At 40.6% G+C, this 27,531-nt stretch overlaps 1 protein-coding gene across 1 annotated transcript; it reads left to right on the forward strand.

Moving 5' to 3' along the window:
* The first annotated feature begins 1,847 nt into the window (after nucleotides 1-1,847).
* Nucleotides 1,848-26,651, forward strand: LOC110907428 (receptor-like protein EIX2). Its single transcript, XM_035983003.1, has 2 exons — nucleotides 1,848-2,174; nucleotides 25,854-26,651. Exons 1-2 carry the CDS (start codon nucleotides 1,848-1,850, stop codon nucleotides 26,649-26,651), a joined length of 1,125 nt encoding a protein of 374 aa, XP_035838896.1.
* Nucleotides 26,652-27,531: the final 880 nt, after the last annotated feature.

Below are 27,531 nucleotides of genomic sequence, written 5' to 3' on the forward strand. Positions count from 1 at the left end.
GCTTATTTATAAAACGTTACCGCTTGACGCGAATCCTAGATCCGCCACTGAATATGGACCAGTATAACTTTTTCCCATGGTATTTAGTCTTGTATGTGGACCTAAAAGTTGTAAGAAAATTAATTTCTTGAAAAATCATCAGACAAGAAAACCCATCTTATAAACGCATATTGACGATGTGATTACGTTGACTCTAGATGTAGATATCCAAATTGAGACTTTTCAAATATTAAAAAAAAAGATATCCAAATTGAGGTCTATTATGTTGTGTGTAAAACCAGTAGCACATTATAAGGCATTACAAGAAAATTTAATGTATCTTTAGCTCATGTTAGTAGCATGTATTTATTATATATCTTTAGCTTATGTAAACAGCATGTATTTGTTAAGCAGGCAAAATGCACGAACATGTGGTGACCAAAGGCCATTTGGTCCGGCAGTAGCCCCATGCATTCCTTAAGGGTGGTTATAGGTTGGAGTCTCACCTAGTAAGTACAAATTGCTCCTTGTTGAGCCAGGAAGTTTTTCCAGATGTGGGTTTGCTCTTGGGCTGATCACCACATTCTGTTCTTCGGGCAAAAGGGTGATTCATTTGTCAGGTGATCCAAGGGATCTCGGTGTCTCAGGTCCTTGTTGTTAAAAGAAACAAAGTTGGGCATACACTTGCTAATCCAAACAATGTTTATGTGAAATAAGCTACACATTAGTGCAACTATTTACATGTTTGAAAAAAGTTGTATTATTGCAACTTATATTTAAAATTAGTTACAAAACACGTTATATGCCATGTAGACTACAATTACAAATAAGATGCCATGTGAGTGTTTTTGAAACGTACGTAAACATTTTGTAACCTGGTTGCTAAAATTGGTACTAAAATCTAAGAATTGGTTTTGTATAAACGCATTATGTAAAGTTGTTTGCTTTACATTTTGCCGTTCAAAAAAAAAAAAAAAAATATATTAAAGTTGTTTGTTAAAATCTGGAAAAAAAATATAAAGTTTTGTAATTCATCACGTGGCTTAATATTGGATGTTTTGCCATTTTTAGTGATATTGATTCCAATTGGTAACGAGATATTAATTACACAATGGAGTAGTGTGGGTATTGTGTTTCCTATTGTTAAAGGTCTTATTAGGATCGGTTGTTGGTGCTTATGGAGAATGAGGAATGAAGTTAGGTTCAATAACAAAGCTGTTAATTTAGAGTATATCATTAGGGAGGTAAAAAATTTAGGCTTTTTGTGGTATAACTCGAGATCCAAAAGAGAGGCTATTGTTTGGTCTGATTGGTGTAGATTTGTAAATATGTAATGTTTGTTGTTTGGGGCTGCCTCGGTTTGGAGGTAGCGGTTTGTTTCTAATGAAGTTTACCTTTCAAAAAAAAAAAATAAATAAATAAACAGCCATATTTTGCATTTATTCTGGTAAAACCACACTTTTTAGTTTTGATATAATGTGAAGGGATCAGTGAAAAAGATTGAATATTTAAGTAACTAAATGTGGTTATAATGCTTTAACTTTACTATTTTTTTTAACGGAAAATTTGGTTCACTGACGGATCACTGAAGTATCATAGTGCCACCAGCGTAAATTTACCACCCGATCATATCCATCTCCACTAATCATAATGGTTATACACCAATTCAGGAAGAAACCTAATAAATATGGAAAAACCCTCTTGTGAAAATCGAACCCAGGACTTACTGGTCCCAAAGTCTTATCCCACCCCTAAAATGCCATTAGGCTATAAAGCCATGGACTTCAACTTTACCATTAACATAAGCACTAGGAGTTGTGTGTATTTTCCTGTTCATATGTACTCCAACTACACTACTAGCTAAAACAATGGCCCAGGAAGTTAATGTCACACCTCTTCCCATGTTCATTGATTCCATGTCTAGGTTAAGATATCTTGATCTTTCCACAAATTTCTTTAATGGATCCATTCCCGTGTTCATTGGTTCCATGACTCGGTCAAGGTATCTTGACCTTTCATACAATTCTTTTTCTGGATCCATTCCTCCAGAACTTGGAAGCCTCAAGAACTTGCACTTTTTATCACTTAATACCATTAGCAATTGTACAATTGAAAACATAGACTGGTTGTTTCATCATTCTCATTTGCACCACCTTGAATTGGATGGTATTTCTCTAGCCAAAGCAAACCATTGGGTAAATGTGATTCTAAGTCTTCAAAGACCATCATATTTAAGTTTAGGGGATGTGACCTATGGCAGGTCATGCATTCGTATTCTCCATCTGTCAGCTATACTTCTTCATCTATCATTAGCCTATATCTTGGAAACAACGGTCTCAATTCATCCACATATCATTGGTTGTTCCCACTGACTAGCAATAGGCTTGTAGATCTTGATCTATCTGGCAACAAGTTGGGTGTGATTCCCAAATATTTTGGAAATTTGTGTAGTTTGACATTTTTTGTCACACCCCCAAAATAACACATGCGGAAACCCTCGCGAGGCGTGTGACATACCAGGATCCAAGCCACCAATCACATTGAACTCATAAATGTATTTAAATAAAACTTTCATTCATTAACATAAAGTGTTACAGGCGTTACATGTCATTCATTGTATACAGCGGAAGCATAATTCATTTGTTAAGTGTTTCGTAAAACATGTGTATATAAACCATTAAGCTTGTATTGCGATTCCTTGTATCTCGACCCATGACCACTCCATCCTCCCAGTGTCACACCCCAATTTCCACGTGTCTCACCGGTGGGCCCGGTGGGGGATTACCGTGACGATGTTGGCAACAATATAGTCAAACCACACAATCATATAATGCACAGCGGAAGCTTAAGATAAATATATAAACTTCAACCTCTGGTCGTAATATCAAATGTATTACAGAAGTTGAATATATCCACAACGGATCAAAAAGTAATAAATATTGTTCATTCAGATGCAGCATCGAGTTTGCGAGACTATGTACGATGCTTAGGACGCCTATACCAGCCCATTACGTATAGTACCTGCATTTAATCTTTTTGGGGAAAATACGTCAGTTTACACTGGTAAATACATTCAACTGGCACATTTGAAAATGTTTGTTAAAATTGATTTGAATGCACAAGGCACAAACTCTTTTATAACTTGGGAAAATTATTAAAATCTTGTGAACGTTTTACATGTTCTTTTATGCGTTCAGTAGCCCGGGTCGTGCCGGGTTAAAGATTTATAGACACACCACATTGCGTAAAACCGTAGTATAAAAACCAACGGCTACGTCTTTTAATTTAATGTCGACAATATATACCGGGTGTACGCCTACACCGGGATGTCGATGGTCGTGGCCATTTCGTAAAATGATGCCAAGGATATCCGGGACAACGGTCATTAAACCCCCCAAAGGCTTTTAAGAAACAAAACTGTTTAAATGAGCCGATCATATTATTTAATTAACCACCTAAGCGATGGAAGAATATAATGCTCAATCAAGCGGTATTAATATACCGTAACCCAAGCCCATATAGGGGAAATAAGTTAAAGTATTTACCTTTGCAAGTATATTTCCTGATTAAATCACCGATAGCTTTTACTGGGGCTCCTAATCTGGAACGAAGGTTTTAATTAACCTCTTAGAATCCTAACGAGTCGTTATAATGGCCGTAGCCTAGACCGGTTGGTTCCGATATGTGAATATGGTTTAATCGCGTGAAAAGGCGAAAACCGAGAATGGAGTGCGATTCTGACCCAACAAGTTCAGAGACTTGTTTTATATGGGTTTATGGTTCACACTCTGGATTTTGGGGTTCAAATAATATAATTTGACCCGTATCGGCTAGTTTATGAAAACTAGTTTCATAAGCCGAACTGTGCGCGCAATAGGCGAAACGGTTAACCATGAGAGTCGTACGCTTATTTCCTAAGTCAATATGCCTTAAAGAGGTTGTGGTATCAGTAGGATACCTTCCGTGATGCCCGTAACGAGTTTAAGCTAACATTATGCCCCGTAGGGGCTTTTCGGTCATTTTAAAGACTTTTAAAGAGCTTTTCGAGTTCTACAGGAAATCTGAGTTTCCCGAACAGTTTATAAAGTCTAAGATACTTTATTTATTATTTAAAATCAGTAGCAACTGGAATCGGGTCAAAAGACCTTGTAGAACTCATGTTTTGGCCGAAAAGGGCATATTCGGTATTTACCGAACCGTAGCCATAACCGCAGGTTATGAGCGAGGTAAGAATTATTAAAAATCTTTAAAATTCCCAAAATATTATTTTAATACAGTGGGTAAAAGTTTTGGTGTCGAAATCTTGGTTTAGATGGGCGTTATGCTAATTGCGCCGTTTATTACAAAAGTTTACTTTAAATGCGCCATTTAGCATAACTCTCATTCTAGACCTCGGATTGACGTGAAACTTTAAGGACATGCTTATAATTTAGTAAGCAAGGTTCTGGTCCGTTCACGTGTCCGAAATACTCGTTTTATTTTCAAAACGGCGTTACGGTCAACTTTTAGGCGATTAACGGAAATGCGTAAAAGACTCGGGTAACTCATGAACCGATCACAGAGGTTTATACCATCATGTAACCTAGTCCTAAGAGAGTCCTAAGGTATATCTATACCTCACTAAAACGGGTCAGAACTGAAGTCAAAGCAAAAGTCAAACTTTTGCGACATTCGGCTCCGAACCGGTTCAATATAGCAAATGATCGATTCAAACGAGCGCAAACAAGTTTATATACTTAATATCATGTTTTATAAGTGTCAAAACAGGTTTCATAACATATACATTACAGATTATGCATAAATCGCTAAAATAGCTTTCTGTTGACTTTTTAACCGCACGTTTGACTCGATATTTGACATAGTTAGAGTGGTGATCAGGGGGAACCCTTTTAGAGGTTTATTACCCACATAATTACCTACTCAAAACCACTTTTGATCCGTCATAAGACTGAACCATTTGCAAGTTATTGTAATGACAACCGTTAGTTACGACGGTTGTGTTTATAGGCTAAAACTATGGAAATGTAAGACCAAAATGGGTATGAACGACTTACAGCAGTTGTATCTTGCTTAGAGAGCAAAAGAGAATGCTAGAGAGCTTCTTAGAATGATCAGATAGAAGGGTTTGATTTGTGTGAATGTTATGACTATAACATGGCTATTTATAGTGAGAAATGAGCTCAAGATCAACACACAACAGCCTACAACTGATCATGGATGATGGGCATGTGTCCCCTGGAGCTATGGGTCAAGTGTAGGGTGCCCATGCCTCATTTATTGGAGATTTGGTCGTTCATAATGCTCAAAAGGCAAGAAGTTACAACTTTCTGCATCTGGGCACTTTACGCGACCCGCATGGGAGTTCCATGCTTGTTTAACGCGGGTCGCCTGATATTCAAATATCAGGCGCGTATTTTAGGAGGCTCGCGACCCGCCTACACTTAGGCGATTACTTAACGCGGGTCGCGAGAGGCCAGATTTCCAGAAATTTTAAATCTTTTGTAATGATTGTCAGAATCCGGTAATTAATAACGAAATCTTTCGTAATGATTTACCTGACCTTTCGGGTTTGAAGGGGTAACTTTGCGGTTTGGCCCTTGGTTATTTACCGATAGGGGTCTCGTGTTATTTACCCACATTATTAAGTCCCCTGGTTAGTTTATTAGTTATTTGGAAAGCCTTAACTTTCACTGTTGACGCTTTTAACCCTTCTCATACGAATTTGAATATAACTCTCTCGCTTTAAGACGGAACTTCGCGGAATTTATACAGTATATTCTAGTGAGCGTATAATACTGTTACGAGGCCCTGGGAACGTTAAAGGGTCACTCAGAGGTATAATTAAACATGTTGACACAGTTAACCCCTGTAGTTCGTAATCTCTCACTTTCTTCCGCGTTTCGCCTCCGTACGATCTATGATTTATTCGTTTGAAGGTACAAGCATTATTTAGGGTTACTATACAGTATATTTACCCCTGTTGACATTTATAACCCTCGAATTTATATACTTTCAAGGTTTGTCAAAATTAGTCCTTTATTTAATATCAATGCCACGTGTAATTAAATAACACGTGTTAACACATCATTGGACACAAAAATTCGAGGTGTTACATCCTCACCCCCTTAAAATAAATCTCGACCCGAGATTTACTCAAATAAATAGGGGTACTTTTCTTTCATTGTTTCTTCGACTTCTCACGTATATTCGGGACCTCTACGAGCATCCCATTTTACCTTTACAATCGGCACGTGTTTTCTTCGAAGCTTCTTCACCTGTCGATCTTCAATCGACAAAGGTTTTTCTATAAACTTTAAGCTCTCATCTATATGCACATCTGTGTGTGGAATCACCAACGATTCATCGGCGAAGCACTTTTTGAGATTGCAGATGTGGAACACATTGTGAATTCCATTGAGCTCTTCAGGCAAGTTCAACTTATAGGCGACTGACCCGACCCGTTCAATGACCTCAAAAGGTCCTATGTATCTCGGACTCAGTTTGCCTTTCTTGCCGAAACGCATCACCCCCTTCCAGGGTGATACCTTAAGCAACACTTTTTCACCTACTTCGAAGTGAAGATCCTTACGTTTTGGATCAGCGTAGCTCTTCTGCCTATCACGGGCAGCCTTGAGACGTTCCCGGATCTGGACAATCTTGTCCGTTGTCTGGAAAACAATCTCTGGTCCTGATAATTGGACCTCTCCTACTTCCGCCCAACAAACAGGCGATCTACATTTCCTACCGTATAATGCCTCGAAAGGCGCAGCCTTTATGCTGGTGTGGTAGCTATTATTGTAGGAGAATTCTATCAGGGGTAGATTCTTATCCCAGTTACCACCTAAATCGATCGCACATGCACGAAGCATGTCTTCAAGCGTTTGGATAGTACGCTCACTTTGACCGTCCGTCTGTGGATGGTAAGCCGTACTAAAGTTCAAACGCGTGCCCAAAGATTGCTGGAAACTCTTCCAGAAGTGAGACGTGTACCTGGTATCCCTGTCGGAGATGATAGTCACAGGTATGCCGTGTAAAGCTACAATCTTATCAACATACAGTTGGGCTAGCATATCGGAGCTATATGTCTCCTTGATGGGTAAGAAGTGAGCTGATTTAGTCAGCCTATCGACTATGACCCATATTGTATCGTTTCCTTTCCTGGTTTTGGGTAACTTGGTTATGAAATCCATAGTTACGCATTCCCATTTCCACTCGGGAAGTTCAGGCTGTTGTAGCAAGCCAGACGGCTTTTGGTGCTCGGCTTTGACTTGAGCACACGTCAAGCACTTTGCTACGTGGGCGGCCACAGACTTTTTCAAGCCTATCCACCAATAGTTTGCCTTTAAATCTTGATACATTTTGTCAGCACCAGGATGGACTGAATATCTGGAACTATGGGCTTCCTGGAGGATAACATCTTGTAGTCCTCCATAAATCGGAACCCATATACGTCCGTTCAGTCTAAGGATTCCATCCTTGCTAGGAGTCAACTGCTCCTCAGTTACTCCTAACTTTTCATCAGGATAATTAGCTTCCAACACAGCCTCTCGCTGTGCAGCTAATATCCTTTCAATCAAATTGTTCTTGACCTCAATGCTCTTGGCATTGATTCGAATGGGTTTTACCCTTTCCTTTCTGCTCAAGGCATCAGCGACTACATTCGCTTTGCCTGGATGGTACCTAATCTCACAATCATAGTCATTTAAGGTTTCCATCCAACGGCGCTGCCTCATGTTCAACTCCTTCTGGTTGAACAGGTGATGGAGGCTTTTGTGATCAGAATAAATCACGAACTTAATACCATAAAGGTAATGCCTCCATAATTTCAGTGCAAATACAACGGCACCCAACTCCAAATCATGGGTGGTGTAATTCTTTTCATGCACCTTTAATTGCCTTGAAGCATAGGCAATCACCTTGTCCTTCTGCATAAGCACACACCCCATGCCTGTGTGTGATGCATCGCAGTAAACTACGAATTCATCTGTACCTTCTGGTAATGTCAGCACAGGTGCGTTGCTTAGCTTTTGCTTCAGTATTTCGAAGGACTCTTGCTGCTTTGGGCCCCAAATGAACTTTTCCTTCTTCTTGGTTAAGGAAGTCAAGGGCGCAGCAATCCTCGAAAAATTTTCGATAAACCTCCGGTAGTATCCTGCTAACCCCAGGAAGCTACGGATTTCGGTAGGCGTCTTTGGCTCTTGCCAGTTCATGACTGCCTCTACCTTAGCGGGATCCACTTGGATACCACGCTCACTCACAACGTGCCCTAAAAACTGAACCTCTCGTAGCCAGAATTCACACTTCGAGAATTTGGCGTAGAGTTTCTCACGCTGTAGTAATTCGAGAATGCAACGGAGGTGCTTCTCGTGGTCTGCTTGGTTCTTGGAATATATAAGGATATCGTCGATGAAGACTATGACAAATTTGTCCAAATACGGCTTGCAGACGCGATTCATGAGATCCATGAACGCAGCCGGTGCATTTGTGAGCCCAAAAGGCATCACTAGGAACTCGTAATGACCATAGCGAGTCCTAAATGCTGTCTTATGTACATCCTCATCTCTGACCCTTAGCTGATGATAACCCGACCTTAAGTCGATTTTTGAGAAGTAGCTCGCTCCTTGCAGCTGATCGAACAGATCATCGATCCTCGGCAAAGGATATCTGTTCTTTATGGTAACTTTATTTAGCTCTCGGTAGTCGATGCACAACCGCATCGATCCGTCCTTCTTCTTTACAAATAGGACTGGTGCTCCCCAGGGAGATGAACTAGGTCTGATAAAACCTTTCGCCAGCAGTTCATCCAACTGGGTCCTCAGTTCTTTCATTTCCGTTGGAGCTAGCCTGTAAGGTGCTCTTGCTATCGGAGCCGCTCCAGGAATGATGTCTATTCTGAACTCTACTTGTCTATCTGGTGGCAAACCAGGTAGTTCTTCAGGAAAAACCTCAGGATATTCAGAAATGACAGGAAGATCTTCTATCTTTGGCTTCGGTTCTTCAATTATCACCTGAGCCATGTAAATTACACAGCCCCTGTTCAAACACCTAGAAGCTTTCAGCATAGATACGTCTTCGGGCAATCCGTACTGCGTATCTCCTCGAATGGTAAGAGATTCACCACTCGGAGTCTTTAATACTATATGCCTTTTGCCGCAAATGATCTGGGCCTGGTTATGGGATAACCAGTCCATGCCTAGCACAATGTCAAAACCCGCTAATTTGAAGGGAAGTAGAGATAAAGGAAAAGAATGGTTCCTAATGGACATTTCACATCCTTCTAGAACAGTTGAGACGGTTTCTATCGTGCCGTCTGCTAACTCTACTTCGTATTTCATATCAAGGGTTTTGATAGGCATATTTAGTAGTTGGCAAAATTTCTGGTCTACAAAGGATTTATCAGCGCCAGAATCGAATAGTACTCTTGCAAATATATTATTTACGAGAAAAGTACCTGTAAGTACGTTGTCGTTCTGGACCGCTTCCTTTGCATCCATGCGAAAAACTCTCGCATTTGACTTCTTTGTTTCTTCCGCCTTCTTGGCATACTTAGGGCAGTTACTCTTGATGTGCCCTTTTTCATTACAACCATAGCAGGTTGCATCCTTGATTTTCTTGCACTCCACAGTCGTATGATCCTTGGGCTTGCATAGTCCACAGGAAGGAGTCTTTGATTGCGACTGTGAGTTTGATGCAAATCTGCATTTCCCAGAGTGGGGTTTCTTGCAGATCTTGCAGTTGGGCCTTTCACCAGCTTGCCCATCCTTCTTTGCCTCCGACCCTCTTTTGCCTTCACCGTTTCCACGGTGCTTCTTCCCTGATCTTCGTGAGGTATCATCCTCACGTTTTCTCTTCTCAGCCTCCTTGTTCCTTAGTGTCCTCAGGCGGACAGCGTCTAAGGTGAGAGACAAGGAGAGGTCAGTAACTGACCTGAAGGTCGTCGGCCGAGAGGCTTTTACACTCGCCTTTATTGCGGGCTCCAAGCCCCCAATAAAACGGGCGATTCTTCGGGGTTCTGGTGTCACAAGGTATGGGACCAGACGAGACATGGTATTGAAACTCGTCAAATATGCCTGGCAGTCCAGGTTCGTCATCACCAGTGACACAAAGTCAGCCTCGATCTTCTCAACCTCATGCTGAGGGCAGTAGTTTTCCTTAATGAGAGCAATAAATTCCTCCCATGTCATCTTGTACAAAGCAGACTTACCTGACGCCTGCACCAACGCTCTCCACCACGCCAGGGCCTCGCCCTTAAAAGACTGGGACACATACTTCACCACATCCCTCGCTGCACACCCGCTGATGTCCACTATAGTGTCCATCTCATCTAGCCAGGTGATACAATCAACAGCACCTTTCTCCCCTGTAAATTCCCGGGGCTTACAAGATACAAAATACTTGTAAGTGCAACCCTTAGCATTCGATGCATCAGTATATTCTCTATCGCGATGAACGCTGTTCTCAGTGGACGAGTGTTTGTCGTCATCTTTCTTGGGTTCAGAGGGTGGTTTGGAGTGTGTCTTTGGTTTAGAGGGTGGTTTTGACACGGTTCTGCCTTGGGACTCAGTATATTGACGATCAAGAGCTGCCTGAACAACATTGTCAATCAGAGCCTTCAGTTGTGCGCCTGTCAATTGCACTGGTGTGTTGTCGTAGTCATCATCATTAGTATGGCTATTTTCTCCGTTGGGATCCGCCATTGTAACTTGAATCTGTTACAGAAGATAACAAAATTTTATTCAGGAGATTATTATATAATTGTCTTTTATGACAATTTTGTCAACCATGGTACAGAGACCATATTTGGTTAACTTATTACTTCATTACATATTAGGATTTGAATATATCCTATTTCAGCTATCTAAATAGTATTGGCGGCATAAAGCCTAATCATGATGATGTTTTATAATATTTAGCCGAGATTTCAGAGAATCATAGGCATAGAGATTTGAACCGTAGTTTCTTTTATCTCTTTCTGACAGGGAGTCATAGACCACCACTGCCTTTTGTCTTTATAAGACAATTATTACGGCCCATAGGCACTACACCTCTAATGGATGTTTTAATATGGTTGGCCCGTAGGCACTACATCTCTAATGGATGTTTTAATATGGTTGGCCCGTAGGCACTACATCTCTAATGGATGTTTTAACAATACTGGCCCGTAGGCACTACATCACTAATGGATGTTTTTAATATGGTTGGCCCGTAGGCACTACATCGCTAATGGATGTTTTTAATAATACTGATCACCTTCATTGGTGATTTAACCCACGATTTATAAATCATTTAGTGGGGTTTTTGAAATCCTTAAAGGATTATTGTATAAGAATGGCGTGCGTGATTTTAACGAATCACATCTACCATGATGGTTAACATGCGTACAGAGGTTAACAGGGAATCAGAATCTTTTTAATTAGGTCGTACCATCTTGACTGGATCTTTAAAAGACACCAAGCTAGGTTTCACCTTTTAAGATTCTTTATTTAGGCAGATCAATTAAAAGGATTGGTTTTGATTTATTTCATACATATTAAAACAAAACTCATAACATACATTCCAAAATTTCAAATACAATTACATATTGCCCTAAACGGGTCCTTCAAATAGTACACACCTCCATAGAGGTTTAAAATAAGTGACAAGTCCACGCAGGGACTAATACAAGATAGGTGTCCATGTAAGGACTAAAAGATAAGTCCACGTAGGGACTGAAATACAATAAGTGTCCACGCAGGCACTTATTTCAAAGTAGAAATTACATTAGTACAACTATTAAGGGCTAGTGGTCACGTTTCTTCTTTTTGCCCTTTAGTAGGTTCGCCAAGCCTTTGAGAAATCCTCGGTGGCTTTTCTTCTCTTCCTCGAACTCTCTCTCCACACGATCTAGGCGATGGAGTATTTCTTCCTGTTCAGGAGGAGAGAAACGTGGTTGTGGTGCTTGATGCGGAACTGGAGGTCTGGGAGGTATTGGATACCCATGAGCTGAGTAGTCCGGCGGTCCCATGTTTCCATGTGCTCCGTCAGGGTAGCGCGCATTATATCTTGCCGACACCACATATGGGTCGCGCTCATAGCCGTAGTTGTATTGTGCTTGTGACGGTTCGAATGGGTTGTAAGCCGTCGGACCCGTGTAAGCAGGTATGGGTTGGTCATACCCAAATGGTGGCGAATTTTGTGCAGCTGGTGCGGAGTTCGCCTCCTGTATAGGACTTGAAGGTCCTTCTTCTTGTAGTGGCGGATAGTGGCTACTACTAGAATGTCGAGGAGTGCTGAAGTGGATACCTCCTCCTCCTCGTATGGACATACGAGCATTTGTCCTCCTACGCCTCGGCGGATCAGGCATTACTGGTTGCGCCAGTGGCGGAGGTGGTGGCGTAACTGCCTCAAAGCGTGAATCCTCAGAGGGATCCTGTGGATGTCGCGGTTGTTGTGATGTCTGTTGAGGTGGTGTGTAGTACCACTCATATCGGTCAAACATCGCTTGGAAACGGTCAGGTCCCTGATAGGGCGTGCCATGGAAGGATGACCCATCAGAGACTTCTATCGGATGCGTGGGCGTACCACGCGCAGGTTCAGTTGGATCAGTATCTTCATCCATATGGTCCTCGGAGAAATGATCTTGTGGCCCTAGTGGAACAAAACCTGAAGGTTCCTGTATGTAGTCAGCCAGATTAAACTGGCCTATGTAGTATGGAGTAGGGTCGTCATAATTCCGGGTCGATACCGAACGTTGTAGAGGTATGAAGGAAGGTTGTGGGTTGTTGGGATCATTTTCTGAGTTTGGCCCAAAGGAGTGCCGGTAGGATGGCGTCGAGCTGTGCGAGGTGGAATGCCTCGCGGGTTCGTAAAGATCTCTTCGTCGTTGTGGCTCTTCGCTCCGTGTCATCGAAGGATGTCTTGTACCAGATGGTCCAGCTTCGTTATCGTGATGTGTCACGACATCTCCTCTGCCTCTTCTTCCCCTTCCTCTTCCTCGGAATATTACGGGCGGCATTTTTCCTGCTTTATAGAACTTTAAATACCAATAATAAAAGAAAAAGACAAAATTGGAATAACAATTCGAATTTGTCCTAAGTTCTTGTCTAGACTCAAGTATGTGCAATTGTGTCATTGAGATTAAACACATTAGGATAGTGTTTAATTCACTCAATGTTGGCTCTGATACCAACCTGTCACACCCCAATTTCCACGTGTCTCACCGGTGGGCCCGGTGGGGGATTACCGTGACGATGTTGGCAACAATATAGTCAAACCACACAATCATATAATGCACAGCGGAAGCTTAAGATAAATATATAAACTTCAACCTCTGGTTGTAATATCAAATGTATTACAGAAGTTGAATATATCCACAGCGGATCAAAAAGTAATAAATATTGTTCATTCAGATGCAGCATCGAGTTTGCGAGACTATGTACGATGCTTAGGACGCCTATACCAGCCCATTATGTATAGTACCTGCATTTAATCTTTTTGGGGAAAATACGTCAGTTTACACTGGTAAATACATTCAACTGACACATTTGAAAATGTTTGTTAAAATTGATTTGAATGCACAAGGCACAAACTCTTTTATAACTTGGGAAAATTATTAAAATCTTGTGAACGTTTTACATGTTCTTTTATGCGTTCAGTAGCCCGGGTCGTGCCGGGTTAAAGATTTATAGACACACCACATTGCGTAAAACCGTAGTATAAAAACCAACGGCTACGTCTTTTAATTTAATGTCGACAATATATACTGGGTGTACACCTACACCGGGATGTCGATGGTCGTGGCCATTTCGTAAAATGATGCCAAGGATATCTGGGACAACGGTCATTAAACCCCCCAAAGGCTTTTAAGAAACAAAACTGTTTAAATGAGCCGATCATATTATTTAATTAACCACCTAAGCGATGGAAGAATATAATGCTCAATCAAGCGGTATTAATATACCGTAACCCAAGCCCATATAGGGGAAATAAGTTAAAGTATTTACCTTTGCAAGTATATTTCCTGATTAAATCACCGATAGCTTTTACTGGGGCTCCTAATCTGGAACGAAGGTTTTAATTAACCTCTTAGAATCCTAACGAGTCGTTATAATGGCCGTAGCCTAGACCGGTTGGTTCCGATATGTGAATATGGTTTAATCGCGTGAAAAGGCGAAAACCGAGAATGGAGTGCGATTCTGACCCAACAAGTTCAGAGACTTGTTTTATATGGGTTTATGGTTCACACTCTGGATTTTGGGGTTCAAATAATATAATTTGACCCGTATCGGCTAGTTTATGAAAACTAGTTTCATAAGCCGAACCGTGCGCGCAATAGGCGAAACAGTTAACCATGAGAGTCGTACGCTTATTTCCTAAGTCAATATGCCTTAAAGAGGTTGTGGTATCAGTAGGATACCTTCCGTGATGCCCGTAACGAGTTTAAGCTAACATTATGCCCCGTAGGGGCTTTTCGGTCATTTTAAAGACTTTTAAAGAGCTTTTCGAGTTCTACAGGAAATCTGAGTTTCCCGAACAGTTTATAAAGTCTAAGATACTTTATTTATTATTTAAAATCAGTAGCAACTGGAATCGGGTCAAAAGACCTTGTAGAACTCATGTTTTGGCCGAAAAGGGCATATTCGGTATTTACCGAACCGTAGCCATAACCGCAGGTTATGAGCGAGGTAAGAATTATTAAAAATCTTTAAAATTCCCAAAATATTATTTTAATACAGTGGGTAAAAGTTTTGGTGTCGAAATCTTGGTTTAGATGGGCGTTATGCTAATTGCGCCGTTTATTACAAAAGTTTACTTTAAATGCGCCATTTAGCATAACTCTCATTCTAGACCTCGGATTGACGTGAAACTTTAAGGACATGCTTATAATTTAGTAAGCAAGGTTCTGGTCCGTTCACGTGTCCGAAATACTCGTTTTATTTTCAAAACGGCGTTACGGTCAACTTTTAGGCGATTAACGGAAATGCGTAAAAGACTCGGGTAACTCATGAACCGATCACAGAGGTTTATACCATCATGTAACCTGGTCCTAAGAGAGTCCTAAGGTATATCTATACCTCACTAAAACAGGTCAGAACTGAAGTAAAAGCAAAAGTCAAACTTTTGCGACATTCGGCTCCGAACCGGTTCAATATAGCAAATGATCGATTCAAACGAGCGCAAACAAGTTTATATACTTAATATCATGTTTTATAAGTGTCAAAACAGGTTTCATAACATATACATTACAGATTATGCATAAATCGCTAAAATAGCTTTCTGTTGACTTTTTAACCGCACGTTTGACTCGATATTTGACATAGTTAGAGTGGTGATCAGGGGGAACCCTTTTAGAGGTTTATTACCCACATAATTACCTACTCAAAACCACTTTTGATCCGTCATAAGACTGAACCATTTGCAAGTTATTGTAATGACAACCGTTAGTTACGACGGTTGTGTTTATAGGCTAAAACTATGGAAATGTAAGACCAAAATGGGTATGAACGACTTACAGCAGTTGTATCTTGCTTAGAGAGCAAAAGAGAATGCTAGAGAGCTTCTTAGAATGATCAGATAGAAGGGTTTGAGTTGTGTGAATGTTATGACTATAACATGGCTATTTATAGTGAGAAATGAGCTCAAGATCAACACACAACAGCCTACAACTGATCATGGATGATGGGCATGTGTCCCCTGGAGCTATGGGTCAAGTGTAGGGTGCCCATGCCTCATTTATTGGAGATTTGGTCGTTCATAATGCTCAAAAGGCAAGAAGTTACAAGTTTCTGCATCTGGGCACTTTACGCGACCCGCATGGGAGTTCCATGCTTGTTTAACGCGGGTCGCCTGATATTCAAATATCAGGCGCGTATTTTAGGAGGCTCGCGACCCGCCTACACTTAGGCGATTACTTAACGCGGGTCGCGAGAGGCCAGATTTCCAGAAATTTTAAATCTTTTGTAATGATTGTCAGAATCCGGTAATTAATAACGAAATCTTTCGTAATGATTTACCTGACCTTTCGGGTTTGAAGGGGTAACTTTGCGGTTTGGCCCTCGGTTATTTACCGATAGGGGTCTCGTGTTATTTACCCGCATTATTAAGTCCCCTGGTTAGTTTATTAGTTATTTGGAAAGCCTTAACTTTCACTGTTGACGCTTTTAACCCTTCTCATACGAATTTGAATATAACTCTCTCGCTTTAAGACGGAACTTCGCGGAATTTATACAGTATATTCTAGTGAGCGTATAATACTGTTACGAGGCCCTGGGAACGTTAAAGGGTCACTCAGAGGTATAATTAAACATGTTGACACAGTTAACCCCTGTAGTTCGTAATCTCTCACTTTCTTCCGCGTTTCGCCTCCGTACGATCTATGATTTATTCGTTTGAAGGTACAAGCATTATTTAGGGTTACTATACAGTATATTTACCCTTGTTGACATTTATAACCCTCGAATTTATATACTTTCAAGGTTTGTCAAAATTAGTCCTTTATTTAATATCAATGCCACGTGTAATTAAATGACACGTGTTAACACATCATTGGACACAAAAATTCGAGGTGTTACACCCAGACAGCAAGTTCCAAATGATATAAGCCTACAGACCTGCAAGCATGCAGACAAGTGTGTCAGACGACGTTGGTGAGTTCAAAGTTTTGTTAACGTGTTTTGTTACCAGATATGTGTATAAAACAGTTCAACGATTTGTTTTGATGTTGTTATTACTCGATTACCGTATGTGGCGACTAGATGTGAATGCCCAACCCCAATGCCTCCATTTAGGCATTGGTCATGAGGTCAAGGTATCAAACAACCTTGAATAGATGTAAGGGGTCTTATATGTACACGATGAGAATGCCCAACCCCAATGCCTCTAACTAGGCATTGGTCATGAAGTCCAGGTAATTAGTTCACGCCCGTCCTTTCGGCCCGGTGTGAGGGTGCCAAACCTAATAGCGCTATCAACTAAATACCTCTTTGCTTCTTCACCAACACGGTAAATGTACGGGGTCTTACATGATTTATACTGTGTTCAATAACCAACATCCCGATTAAACAGTTTACCCAGTATTCCCTTCAGAAACGTTTACCAGATGTCCCAAAGCACCGGGACGCATGCTTAGAAAAGTGCAGTGAACTCACCTTAGGTTTGCTCGGTAAGACTAGTTACCCGTTCCCGTCAGTCAACCAAACCCTACCGTGGTTACCAAAAGCAATCAGTTTATATGCACTTAAATCATACATTCCACATTCACATGCTATACAAATAGTGCACCGGCATTAAACAAGTTATATCGGTCATTCAATGTTGTACATGTCTCACAAAATATTTGACAGCTCATATCGTTTGACTTATTGCATGTAATAGACAATAAACATCACGCAACACTTTGTAAACATTCACGTCCTATAAAGATTCTTATCGCAAGTTCATGGTTCGAGCAACAGTTTTACAGCCCAACGGCCTAACACTATTTAGTCCGTTTAGAAAGTAGCCCAACAAACGGAGCCGTGTGCGTGCGACCCATCAGAACCCAGCCCAATATTATACAACTTAGGGGTGTGAAAATCAGAATTAATGTGTACGATCAGCTTTGTGTGTGCTTCATTTTATCATACAACATACAATCTGATTTGTGCACACACTCGTATGCGATCACATACAATGTACGATCAGTCACATCTAGTCTAGAAGCAGGGACTCAGTTACAAAGATTAAGCCAATTAGTTACACAATTTTGGAACTAATCCCTTATTTCATGCAAACAGAATCATAGGCGGTTTAGTTTCCGATTTGCATCAACCAGCGAAATTTTCATCATGTTCATGTTAGATCAAATATCTTAATTCACTTTCAAAAGTTTTGTAGTTTCATTATTCCCAATTCGTATACTCTTATCCTACCTCGGTCGTTATCGCACAACCACGTGTGCAACCCAATTAACAGTTAATATCGAATGATATGAGAACATAAGCCAATCGCCCCTAATCAGATTATATTACTACAATTCATCAGTCACTTCATCATTACAATAATTTCATCAACTATCATGCATAAACTTAAATCTTCACATAAGCAACTCAGGTTTAGATCATTGCAAGTCATGGAAGTTTTGGTGTGCTCGACACCCTACATCACTGAATATGATTCATAACAATCATTCAATCGCATAGTCGGGCAGATTAAACAGATATTTAACACATAAAATCATACTACCCCTTTCCGCGTGCGCACATAATATACCACATCATGGATCATTAGTTCACGTAAAATCCTAACTTGTGTACCAATCCGTGCTAGAATCATAGTGATGATGTTATTCATATAACATATATTTAGCACATAATATCAAACAATCAAACACACAAGAACTAGATGAGAACTAACCGGATTGAACTTTACCCCGAAGATTATGCATAATACAAGGCTTCGAGGAAGGAGAAGACGATCACCAACGAGGACTGCCACAGATTTACGTGTGAGAGGGGAGAGATTTAGGGTTTGTTATGATATTACATATTTGATAATTATGAGTGTTACACACATAATACTTGTGTGTTATGCGTATGGGGTTCGGGCTCGGCACTGGGCTCTGTTTGGGTTCGGGATATGTGTGCGGTCGCGAAGGGTGTGCAGCCCGTATCAATGTGCAGCCTTTTAAGATAATAAAAAGATGCCTATTAATTAATTAACCTTTTATCTACTTCGATCCTTCATTTAAATACTCGGTCCAATCAACATCATCTACTTTGAATTGTCATCAATTATATCTCAGCACATTCATTACTAAAGTCAGACAATAACATGATATTGATTGAGCGCAATGATATAATTAGCATTTAATGAGTCAAACGTGAGGTGTGCTTTGGTTTCGGTGAACAGAAGGATTGTGATTGGCCCATAAACATTCATCATGAGACAAAATCTGATCATATAAAACTCTTTCGTATATAATGAGATAGTGGAATAAGAAGGTCCAATCTACATTCAATAGCAATTAATGAAAAGAAAAGCCCAATTGATAAGTGAAAAAGTTATCTGATCGGTTCTTGAAAATTTGTGTTGTCACATTATCCCCAACTTGAAAGAAATTTCGTCCCGAAATTTGACAAGTAATCCCAAAATGGAAAGACGCTAACTTAGGATGACTGTGGATTTTCCGCAGGTACTACATCATCCCCAACTTGAAAGAAATTTCGTCCCGAAATTCGTCAATGACATCCAAGGTTGAAACAACTGTTTGAACAATTGAAGATACTAGAGCTTCGTCTGATCCTCGCGTTCCCACGTGAACTCCGGTCCACGTCTTGAGTTCCAACGAACTCTCACAATCGTGATACGATTATGTTAACGAACCTTGACTTCCTGGTCCATGTGTTCGATAAATTCCTCCAGTAAAGGTATCGCACGTTTTTCATCAAACAACCACTGCCTTAGATCCGAAACGTAAATGACATCGCGTACGTTACCCGAGTCGTCGGGTAACTCGAGTTTGTAGTTTACTCTACCGATTCTTCCCAGACTGTTGAATGGTCCATCGTGACGTCAGTTAAGCTTGCCATGCTTCCCAAGCATTCCATACCCTACCAGGGTGAGACTTTCAACACGATACGATCGCCTACAGCGATCTTCCAGCGTTTCCCAAGTTTATCAGCTTTCCTGACAGTCACGCGTTGCCGCCAATCGACTCCCGATCCAAACAACCTTCCCAAGAGTTTCGAGTACCAGTCCTGGACCAGTAATTAAGTTGTCAACCATCTCAGTCTAACAAGAAGGTTGGCATTATTGTCTATGTAATGCCTCAACAGAGCTGTCTGGTTACCAAGATGATAATTGCCGCAGTAGTACTCAACCATAGGTAAGAGTCCTTCCAATTTGCACCAAAGCCAGTCACATGCTCGCAGCATGTCTTCGAGTGCCAAGAGAGTTCGTTTTCCCTGATCTTTTGCCCAACGGCGATAAGCAATGCTCTGGTCCTGACGTGAGGCAAGGGTGTTGTGTATTGCCTAACATAAATCATACGTAGATCAAATTCAGAGGTAACAAGAGTTGGCAACTCGTGCGTAAAACCGCCTCTCTCAGAGGAACGTTCACAGCTCGTGAAGACTCGTTAGTTTCCTCGATTGCAAGAAAGTGTGCTGGTTACGCAAGACAATCAATGATCACCCAGGTGATATTGTTTCTGTTTCGGGTTGTAAGTAGACTAGCAACAAAATCCATGGCAATCTGATCTCATTTTCCAGATGGGTGTTGCCGGTTGCTGATACTCCACCTTGACTTTCCCACAAGTCAAACATCATTCACATACATTGCTAGATGGGTCTTCATGCTCGATCACTAGTACAAGATTTATAGATCCTAATATCTCTCATCAAAATCCAGACGACTAGAATATCGAAGCCGGTGTGCTTTGCTCAACACAAGTTCCCTAAAGTTGTCGTATAATGAGATCCACACTCGTTCCTTGAGGTAGCGAATATCATTCGACCTGCCAAAGGTTGTTTCTCCATGCCCCGCCTGGGTTCAACTTGAAAATCCTCTTTCTTTAGTTCTCCAGTTTGAACAAAGCGAGTCTGATCAGGTAAGTTAGAGTCGATAGTGAGCTGCAAAGCCCGTGCACATTCAAGTTTCACAATCGTAATCATCCAAAAGTTCCATCCAGTGATACCATTAACTGATTTAGCTCTTTCGTAACCAGGGTACACGGGAGGTCCTTGTGATCGGTCTAAGTAGTGCATTCGGTACCGTCCAAGTAATGCCTCCCACTTAAATCCAAAGACCACGGTTTCCACCGCAGATTGTTTGTCGTGCAGTTCCTCTTCGTAACTCCATTCCGTAAGTCATCACTCTCTCATGTTGCATCGACGTGTAACTGGGACTCTGATTCGGACCACTAAATCACCCGCACCCTCGGGTAAAGACGATGCTTAGTGCATTGCAGAGTTGGAATTCGAAAGCTGAAATGACGTCTTCGTGTTTCGTCTTTCACGAAAACAGCACCCTGCTGTGCTAAAGAGATTTAAGTTGTGCGACCTTCGAAAATCCTGTGAATAAGCTGCGATAGTATCTAGCGAAACCGAGGAATTGCTGCATCCCCGAAGGAATCTTTGGTGTCGATCAGTTTCTAACAAAATGGTTCTTGAGCAAGATCCTATGAAACTCCTGCCCCACAGTTCCTGTAGTTGATTTGACAGTTCTTGCGACCCTCCTAGCGCAAGACTGTAAGAGGTACGAAGAATCATGGGTGCCTCTGGCGCGGGATCAAACTGAGAGTCCATCTAACAGTTGTGGAAGTAAACCTGAAAGTTCCTCGAGTAGCTCACCGAAAGAAATCATGAACAGTTGTTGGATCCTCGATCCTCGATCCTCTTTTCCTTAGCTTTAACATCGGTACGAGTGCCAACATAGCAGGGTAATCCTTCCGTAGACACTTCTGTGCTTTCATAGCTGAAATGATGCTAACCTTTGCGCCACTCTGACGCTTTAGAACAGATAACGATCCTCTACGAAGGAGAGGATACCCAAAATTTTCGCCTCACGGCGTATATCTACGCGATATCTGGATAACCAATCCACACTACTTACCGCATCGAGACTATCAAGAATAGCAGAAGGAAGGTCGATGTCGAACACTTGTCCCACAAGGTCAAGTTTGCATCCCAGCGAACATATGAGGTTTCATTTGACTTGCCATCTGCCGATTCCACAGCAAGTTCGGTTTCAAGAAGCATCAGGGTTGAGCAAAACAGTGACGAAGTGATTAGTTACTAAGAACGTGTAGGCCACAATGTTGTTATAATCCTGGCGTCGCCCACGCCAATCCTAAATGCCCTTCACGAGTACCACATCCAGTGTTGTTGCTACTGCTACTAGAACTCCCAAAACTGTCACTATTCCCTGGGTTGTTGACGTCTTGACTTAACAGCAGTCATTCCTTGCCAATGTCACCTTCGTTTCCATGCTACGATTGCGAGTACCTTGATGTCGCCGTGACTGTTGCCTCTAATGTCGTTGCTTGAAATGGAGCCTTACGATCTTTCACAAACAGGGTCCTTCTTGTCACATTTCCGTGCCACGTCCTAAGGCGCTACTCATAGTGCTGGCAGTTGCACATTCCACACCATGGTCAATGGTCGTTGTTTATGTCACGATTAATCCGTATGAGCTAACTCCCTTAAATCGCTGACTAGGGTTAAGGATTCAGTTGAAGTCAATCTGCTGGAGTTCGTTGCCGGTAATCAAGGTCGTTCTAACACTAAGGTTGCTACGCTCATCCTCTTGTCCATCGTTCTTGCAAGTTGACTGAGTAATACACGGTAAGTTTCCAGAGCGTTCCAGAAGTGATCGCACTTCAGGGTCTAAGACGTCAGTACATTGAGTTCCCGCAAACAAAGAGGAATGAGAGAGGTACAGACCAATCGTTGACGCTGCAACATCCAACCCATGGACGTTCGTACAAGCACCTAACATTCTACACAGTTCGCTAGGCGTTCAGGTGGGTGTTCAAGTAATATTTGATAGCACCGAGATTCGAAAGGATTCTGAGAGAAGTGAAAAGGTCATGTTCAAGTAAGGAACAATCACTGCTATGAATCCTATAGGCTTTGTTACGTTTCACATTGATTAAAGAACAGGGCAGAACCCTTTTTCACTTGTTAGGCCTCACTGGGACTCACATGCCCCCTACATTATTATTATGTGTGCACCCACAATAATATTGTGTTTTGCATGCTCATCTCAGCTCCTCCTAACTCATGTCAAATGGTTCCTGAAACTTAAGTAGCAAACAAAGAGCATCACGAAATGTAAGTCATGAATGTTTAGGGAGATATCACCCTATCAGTCACATAACACATGCAAGTAATACATGAATTCATACTGTTGTGCTAAACGTGCAATCACATGCAATATCATATATAAGTGTTCACTGGTTATGCAGTACAATGAGTATACGAGAGACGAACCTTGCAGTCTGGAGCTGAGTGTCATGGTCGTATTCACGTTTTCAGAGTTGTTCGGTTATAGTCCGGTTTTATAAAAACGTTTTAAAACCAACTTCACTATAACCAGTGGCTCTGATACCAAACTGTCACACCCCCAAAATACCACATGCGGAAACCCTCGCGAGGCGTGTGACATACCAGGATCCAAGCCACCAATCACATTGAACTCATAAATGTATTTAAATAAAACTTTCATTCATTAACATAAAGTGTTATAGGCGTTACATGTCATTCATTGTATACAGCGGAAGCATAATTCATTTGTTAAGTGTTTCGTAAAACATGTGTATATAAACCATTAAGCTTGTATTGCGATTCCTTGTATCTCGACCCATGACCACTCCAGCCTCCCAGACAGCAAGTTCCAAATGATATAAGCCTACAGACCTGCAAGCATGCAGACAAGTGTGTCAGACGACGTTGGTGAGTTCAAAGTTTTGTTAACGTGTTTTGTTACCAGATATGTGTATAAAACAGTTCAACGATTTGTTTTGATGTTGTTATTACTCGATTACCGTATGTGGCGACTAGATGTGAATGCCCAACCCCAATGCCTCCATTTAGGCATTGGTCAGGAGGTCAAGGTATCAAACAACCTTGAATAGATGTAAGGGGTCTTATATGTACACGATGAGAATGCCCAACCCCAATGCCTCTAACTAGGCATTGGTCATGAAGTCCAGGTAATTAGTTCACGCCCGTCCTTTCGGCCCGGTGTGAGGGTGCCAAACCTAATAGCGCTATCAACTAAATACCTCTTTGCTTCTTCACCAACACGGTAAATGTACGGGGTCTTACATGATTTATACTGTGTTCAATAACCAACATCCCGATTAAACAGTTTACCCAGTATTCCCTTCAGAAACGTTTACCAGATGTCCCAAACCACCGGGACGCATGCTTAGAAAAGTGCAGTGAACTCACCTTAGGTTTGCTCGGTAAGACTAGTTACCCGTTCCCGTCAGTCAACCAAACCCTACCGTGGTTACCAAAAGCAATCAGTTTATATGCACTTAAATCATACATTCCACATTCACATGCTATACAAATAGTGCACCGGCATTAAACAAGTTGTATCGGTCATGCAATGTTGTACATGTCTCACAAAATATTTGACAGCTCATATCGTTTGACTTATTGCATGTAATAGACAATAAACATCACGCAACACTTTGTAAACATTCACGTCCTATAAAGATTCTTATCGCAAGTTCATGGTTCGAGCAACAGTTTTACAGCCCAACGGCCTAACACTATTTAGTCCGTTTAGAAAGTAGCCCAACAAACGGAGCCGTGTGCGTGCGGCCCATCAGAACCCAGCCCAATATTATACAACTTAGGGGTGTGAAAATCAGAATTAATGTGTACGATCAGCTTTGTGTGTGCTTCATTTTATCATACAACATACAATCTGATTTGTGCACACACTCGTATGCGATCACATACAATGTACGATCAGTCACATCTAGTCTAGAAGCAGGGACTCAGTTACAAAGATTAAGCCAATTAGTTACACAATTTTGGAACTAATCCCTTATTTCATGCAAACAGAATCATAGGCGGTTTAGTTTCCGATTTGCATCAACCAGCGAAATTTTCATCATGTTCATGTTAGATCAAATATCTTAATTCACTTTCAAAAGTTTCGTAGTTTCATTATTCCCAATTCGTATACTCATATCCTACCTCGGTCGTTATCGCACAACCACGTGTGCAACCCAATTAACAGTTAATATCGAATGATATGAGAACATAAGCCAATCGCCCCTAATCAGATTATATTACTACAATTCATCAGTCACTTCATCATTAAAATAATTTCATCAACTATCATGCATAAACTTAAATCTTCACATAAGCAACTCAGGTTTAGATCATTGCAAGTCATGGAAGTTTTGGTGTGCTCGACACCCTACATCACTGAATATGATTCATAACAATCATTCAATCGCATAGTCGGGCAGATTAAACAGATATTTAACACATAAAATCATACTACCCCTTTCCGCGTGCGCACATAATATACCACATCATGGATCATTAGTTCACGTAAAATCCTAACTTGTGTACCAATCCGTGCTAGAATCATAGTGATGATGTTATTCATATAGCATATATTTAGCACATAATATCAAACAATCAAACACACAAGAACTAGATGAGAACTAACCGGATTGAACTTTACCGCGAAGATTATGCATAATACAAGGCTTCGAGGAAGGAGAAGACGATCACCAACGAGGACTGCCACAGATTTACGTGTGAGAGGGGAGAGATTTAGGGTTTGTTATGATATTACGTATTCGATAATTATGAGTGTTACACACATAATACTTGTGTGTTATGCGTATGGGGTTCGGGCTCGGCACGGGGCTCTGTTTGGGTTCGGGATATGTGTGCGGTCGCGAAGGGTGTGCAGCCCGTATCAATGTGCAGCCTTTTAAGATAATAAAAAGATGCCTATTAATTAATTAACCTTTTATCTACTTCGATCCTTCATTTAAATACTCGGTCCAATCAACATCATCTACTTTGAATTGTCATCAATTATATCTCAGCACATTCATTACTAAAGTCAGACAATAACATGATATTGATTGAGCGCAATGATATAATTAGCATTTAATGAGTCAAACGTGAGGTGTGCTTTGGTTTCGGTTAACAGAAGGATTGTGATTGGCCCATAAACATTCATCATGAGACAAAATCTGATCATATAAAACTCTTTCGTATATAATGAGATAGTGGAATAAGAAGGTCCAATCTACATTCAATAGCAATTAATGAAAAGAAAAGCCCAATTGATAAGTGAAAAAGTTATCTGATCGGTTCTTGAAAATTTGTGTTGTCACATTTTTATTATTTGATAACAACTCAATATTGTAGGTAAATCTCCCTGATTTCCTTAATAACTTGTCTGGATGCACATCGGTTACATTACAAGAGTTGGATGCTTCAAGTAGCAAATTCACAGGGTCGTTGTCAGATAATATCAAAAAGTTTTCGTCCCTTGAATATTTGTCCATTTCTCATAACCAGTTAAATGGCAGTATACGTGAAAAGGTGAGGCAACTACCAAAGCTTGAAACTCTTGATGTTTCTTCCAATTCTCTTAGCGGTGCCATCTCTAAAAGCATTGGAACATCAAATATTGTAAAAGTAAACCTTTCAAACAACTCACTCAAAGGAGTTCCTTCTGAAGCTTACATGTCAAACCTTTCTAGTGTAGAACAAATTGACTTGAGCTCTTGCATGTTAGGGCCTAGTTTCCCTAAATGGATTCAAAAACTGAAAAGTCTTAATTATCTTGATATTGCCAATACCAACATTTCTGACACAATTCCTGTGGAGTTTTGGACCTTGTGGCCTTCTCAATTGACACATTTGAATCTCTCTTCCAACAACATTACTGGGGAAGTAACATATCTATCATCAAATTTCAACCCTAATGTTATATCAAGAATAGATTTAAGTTCCAACAACTTTTATGGTTCTATACCATATGTCCCATCCACTTTAGAATGGTTAGACCTTTCCAGAAACAAATTGAGTGGAGGAATTTTCTTTTTGTGTGAAGTTGTTGATGGACAACTATCCTTTCTTGATCTCTCGGACAATTCACTGACCGGACAAATTCCAGATTGTTTGTGGAATTTCTGTTGGAATTTGGTGAATGGATATTAAATATATTTATAATTTAATAAAATTATAAATATTAATTAGAATATTCATGTGGTAAATAAAAGAGTAACTCTTGAGTATTTAATTAGTTTTATTAGAGTTTTAATTCTCTAATTAAGTGACTAATTAAGTGAATCATTTCACTAGTCTTGTTCAAATAGTAGGCTATGTGCCTTTCTTTTTGTTACAACAAGAAGAATAGGGTATTGCTTGATACATGAAGAATACTAGAAGTAGTATGAACACTTGAACACCAACTAGAGAGATGAGTACTCTCTACTTGTTTCCACCACATGAGTTCAAACACTACAATTACCGGATGTAACCTTGGGCCGGTGAGCCATCTCCGGCAGTACAGACTGCTTCGGCTGTTGTACCCTGGGAGACAGACGCGTCATCTTTAGTAGAGGCGCGGAATCTGTTTTAAGGGAAACGTGTTGAACACGTGCCTCAACCAAAATCGTCAACGTTTTAGTGTGCTCTTTGTTGCAGTCAAGGAGTATTTTTCAAGACTCAAGATGATGAATACTCGAGTCTAAAATGCTATCAAGCGCGCGTGAAGGACTCATCAGAGATGCGGCTTGAATCAAGATTGGTATATATAATTACATTTATATTCTTTTATTTAGTTATTGCAACCGGTATTGTACAATGATATTTCCTACGAATAACGAGAGTCTCGTTATGATATATTTTGTAATTATATTTTACAAAAGGAGAACCTATTTCCTACAAACTTAAAACAGATTTCATGAGATTGTTGCTACAATCTTAAAACCTTATTTATAAGGATTTTGGGTTCACAAAAGGATTTATAAAAAAATATATATATATATTTTAAAGATTATGATCTTGTAAATATTTTCTTTTTGGGAAATATGTA

The sequence above is a fragment of the Helianthus annuus genome, chromosome 2, assembly GCF_002127325.2.
Source record: "Helianthus annuus cultivar XRQ/B chromosome 2, HanXRQr2.0-SUNRISE, whole genome shotgun sequence".
Taxonomy (NCBI): Eukaryota; Viridiplantae; Streptophyta; class Magnoliopsida; order Asterales; family Asteraceae; genus Helianthus; species Helianthus annuus.

Excerpts from the sequence above, each read along its gene's own strand:
- LOC110907428 (XM_035983003.1), top strand. The coding sequence starts at position 1,848 with ATGGCCCAGGAAGTTAATGTCACACCTCTTCCCATGTTCATTGATTCC. Across the intron at positions 2,175-25,853 it reads TAGCCAAAGCAAACCATTGG|GTAAATCTCCCTGATTTCCT; the intron begins GTAAATGTGATT and ends TCAATATTGTAG.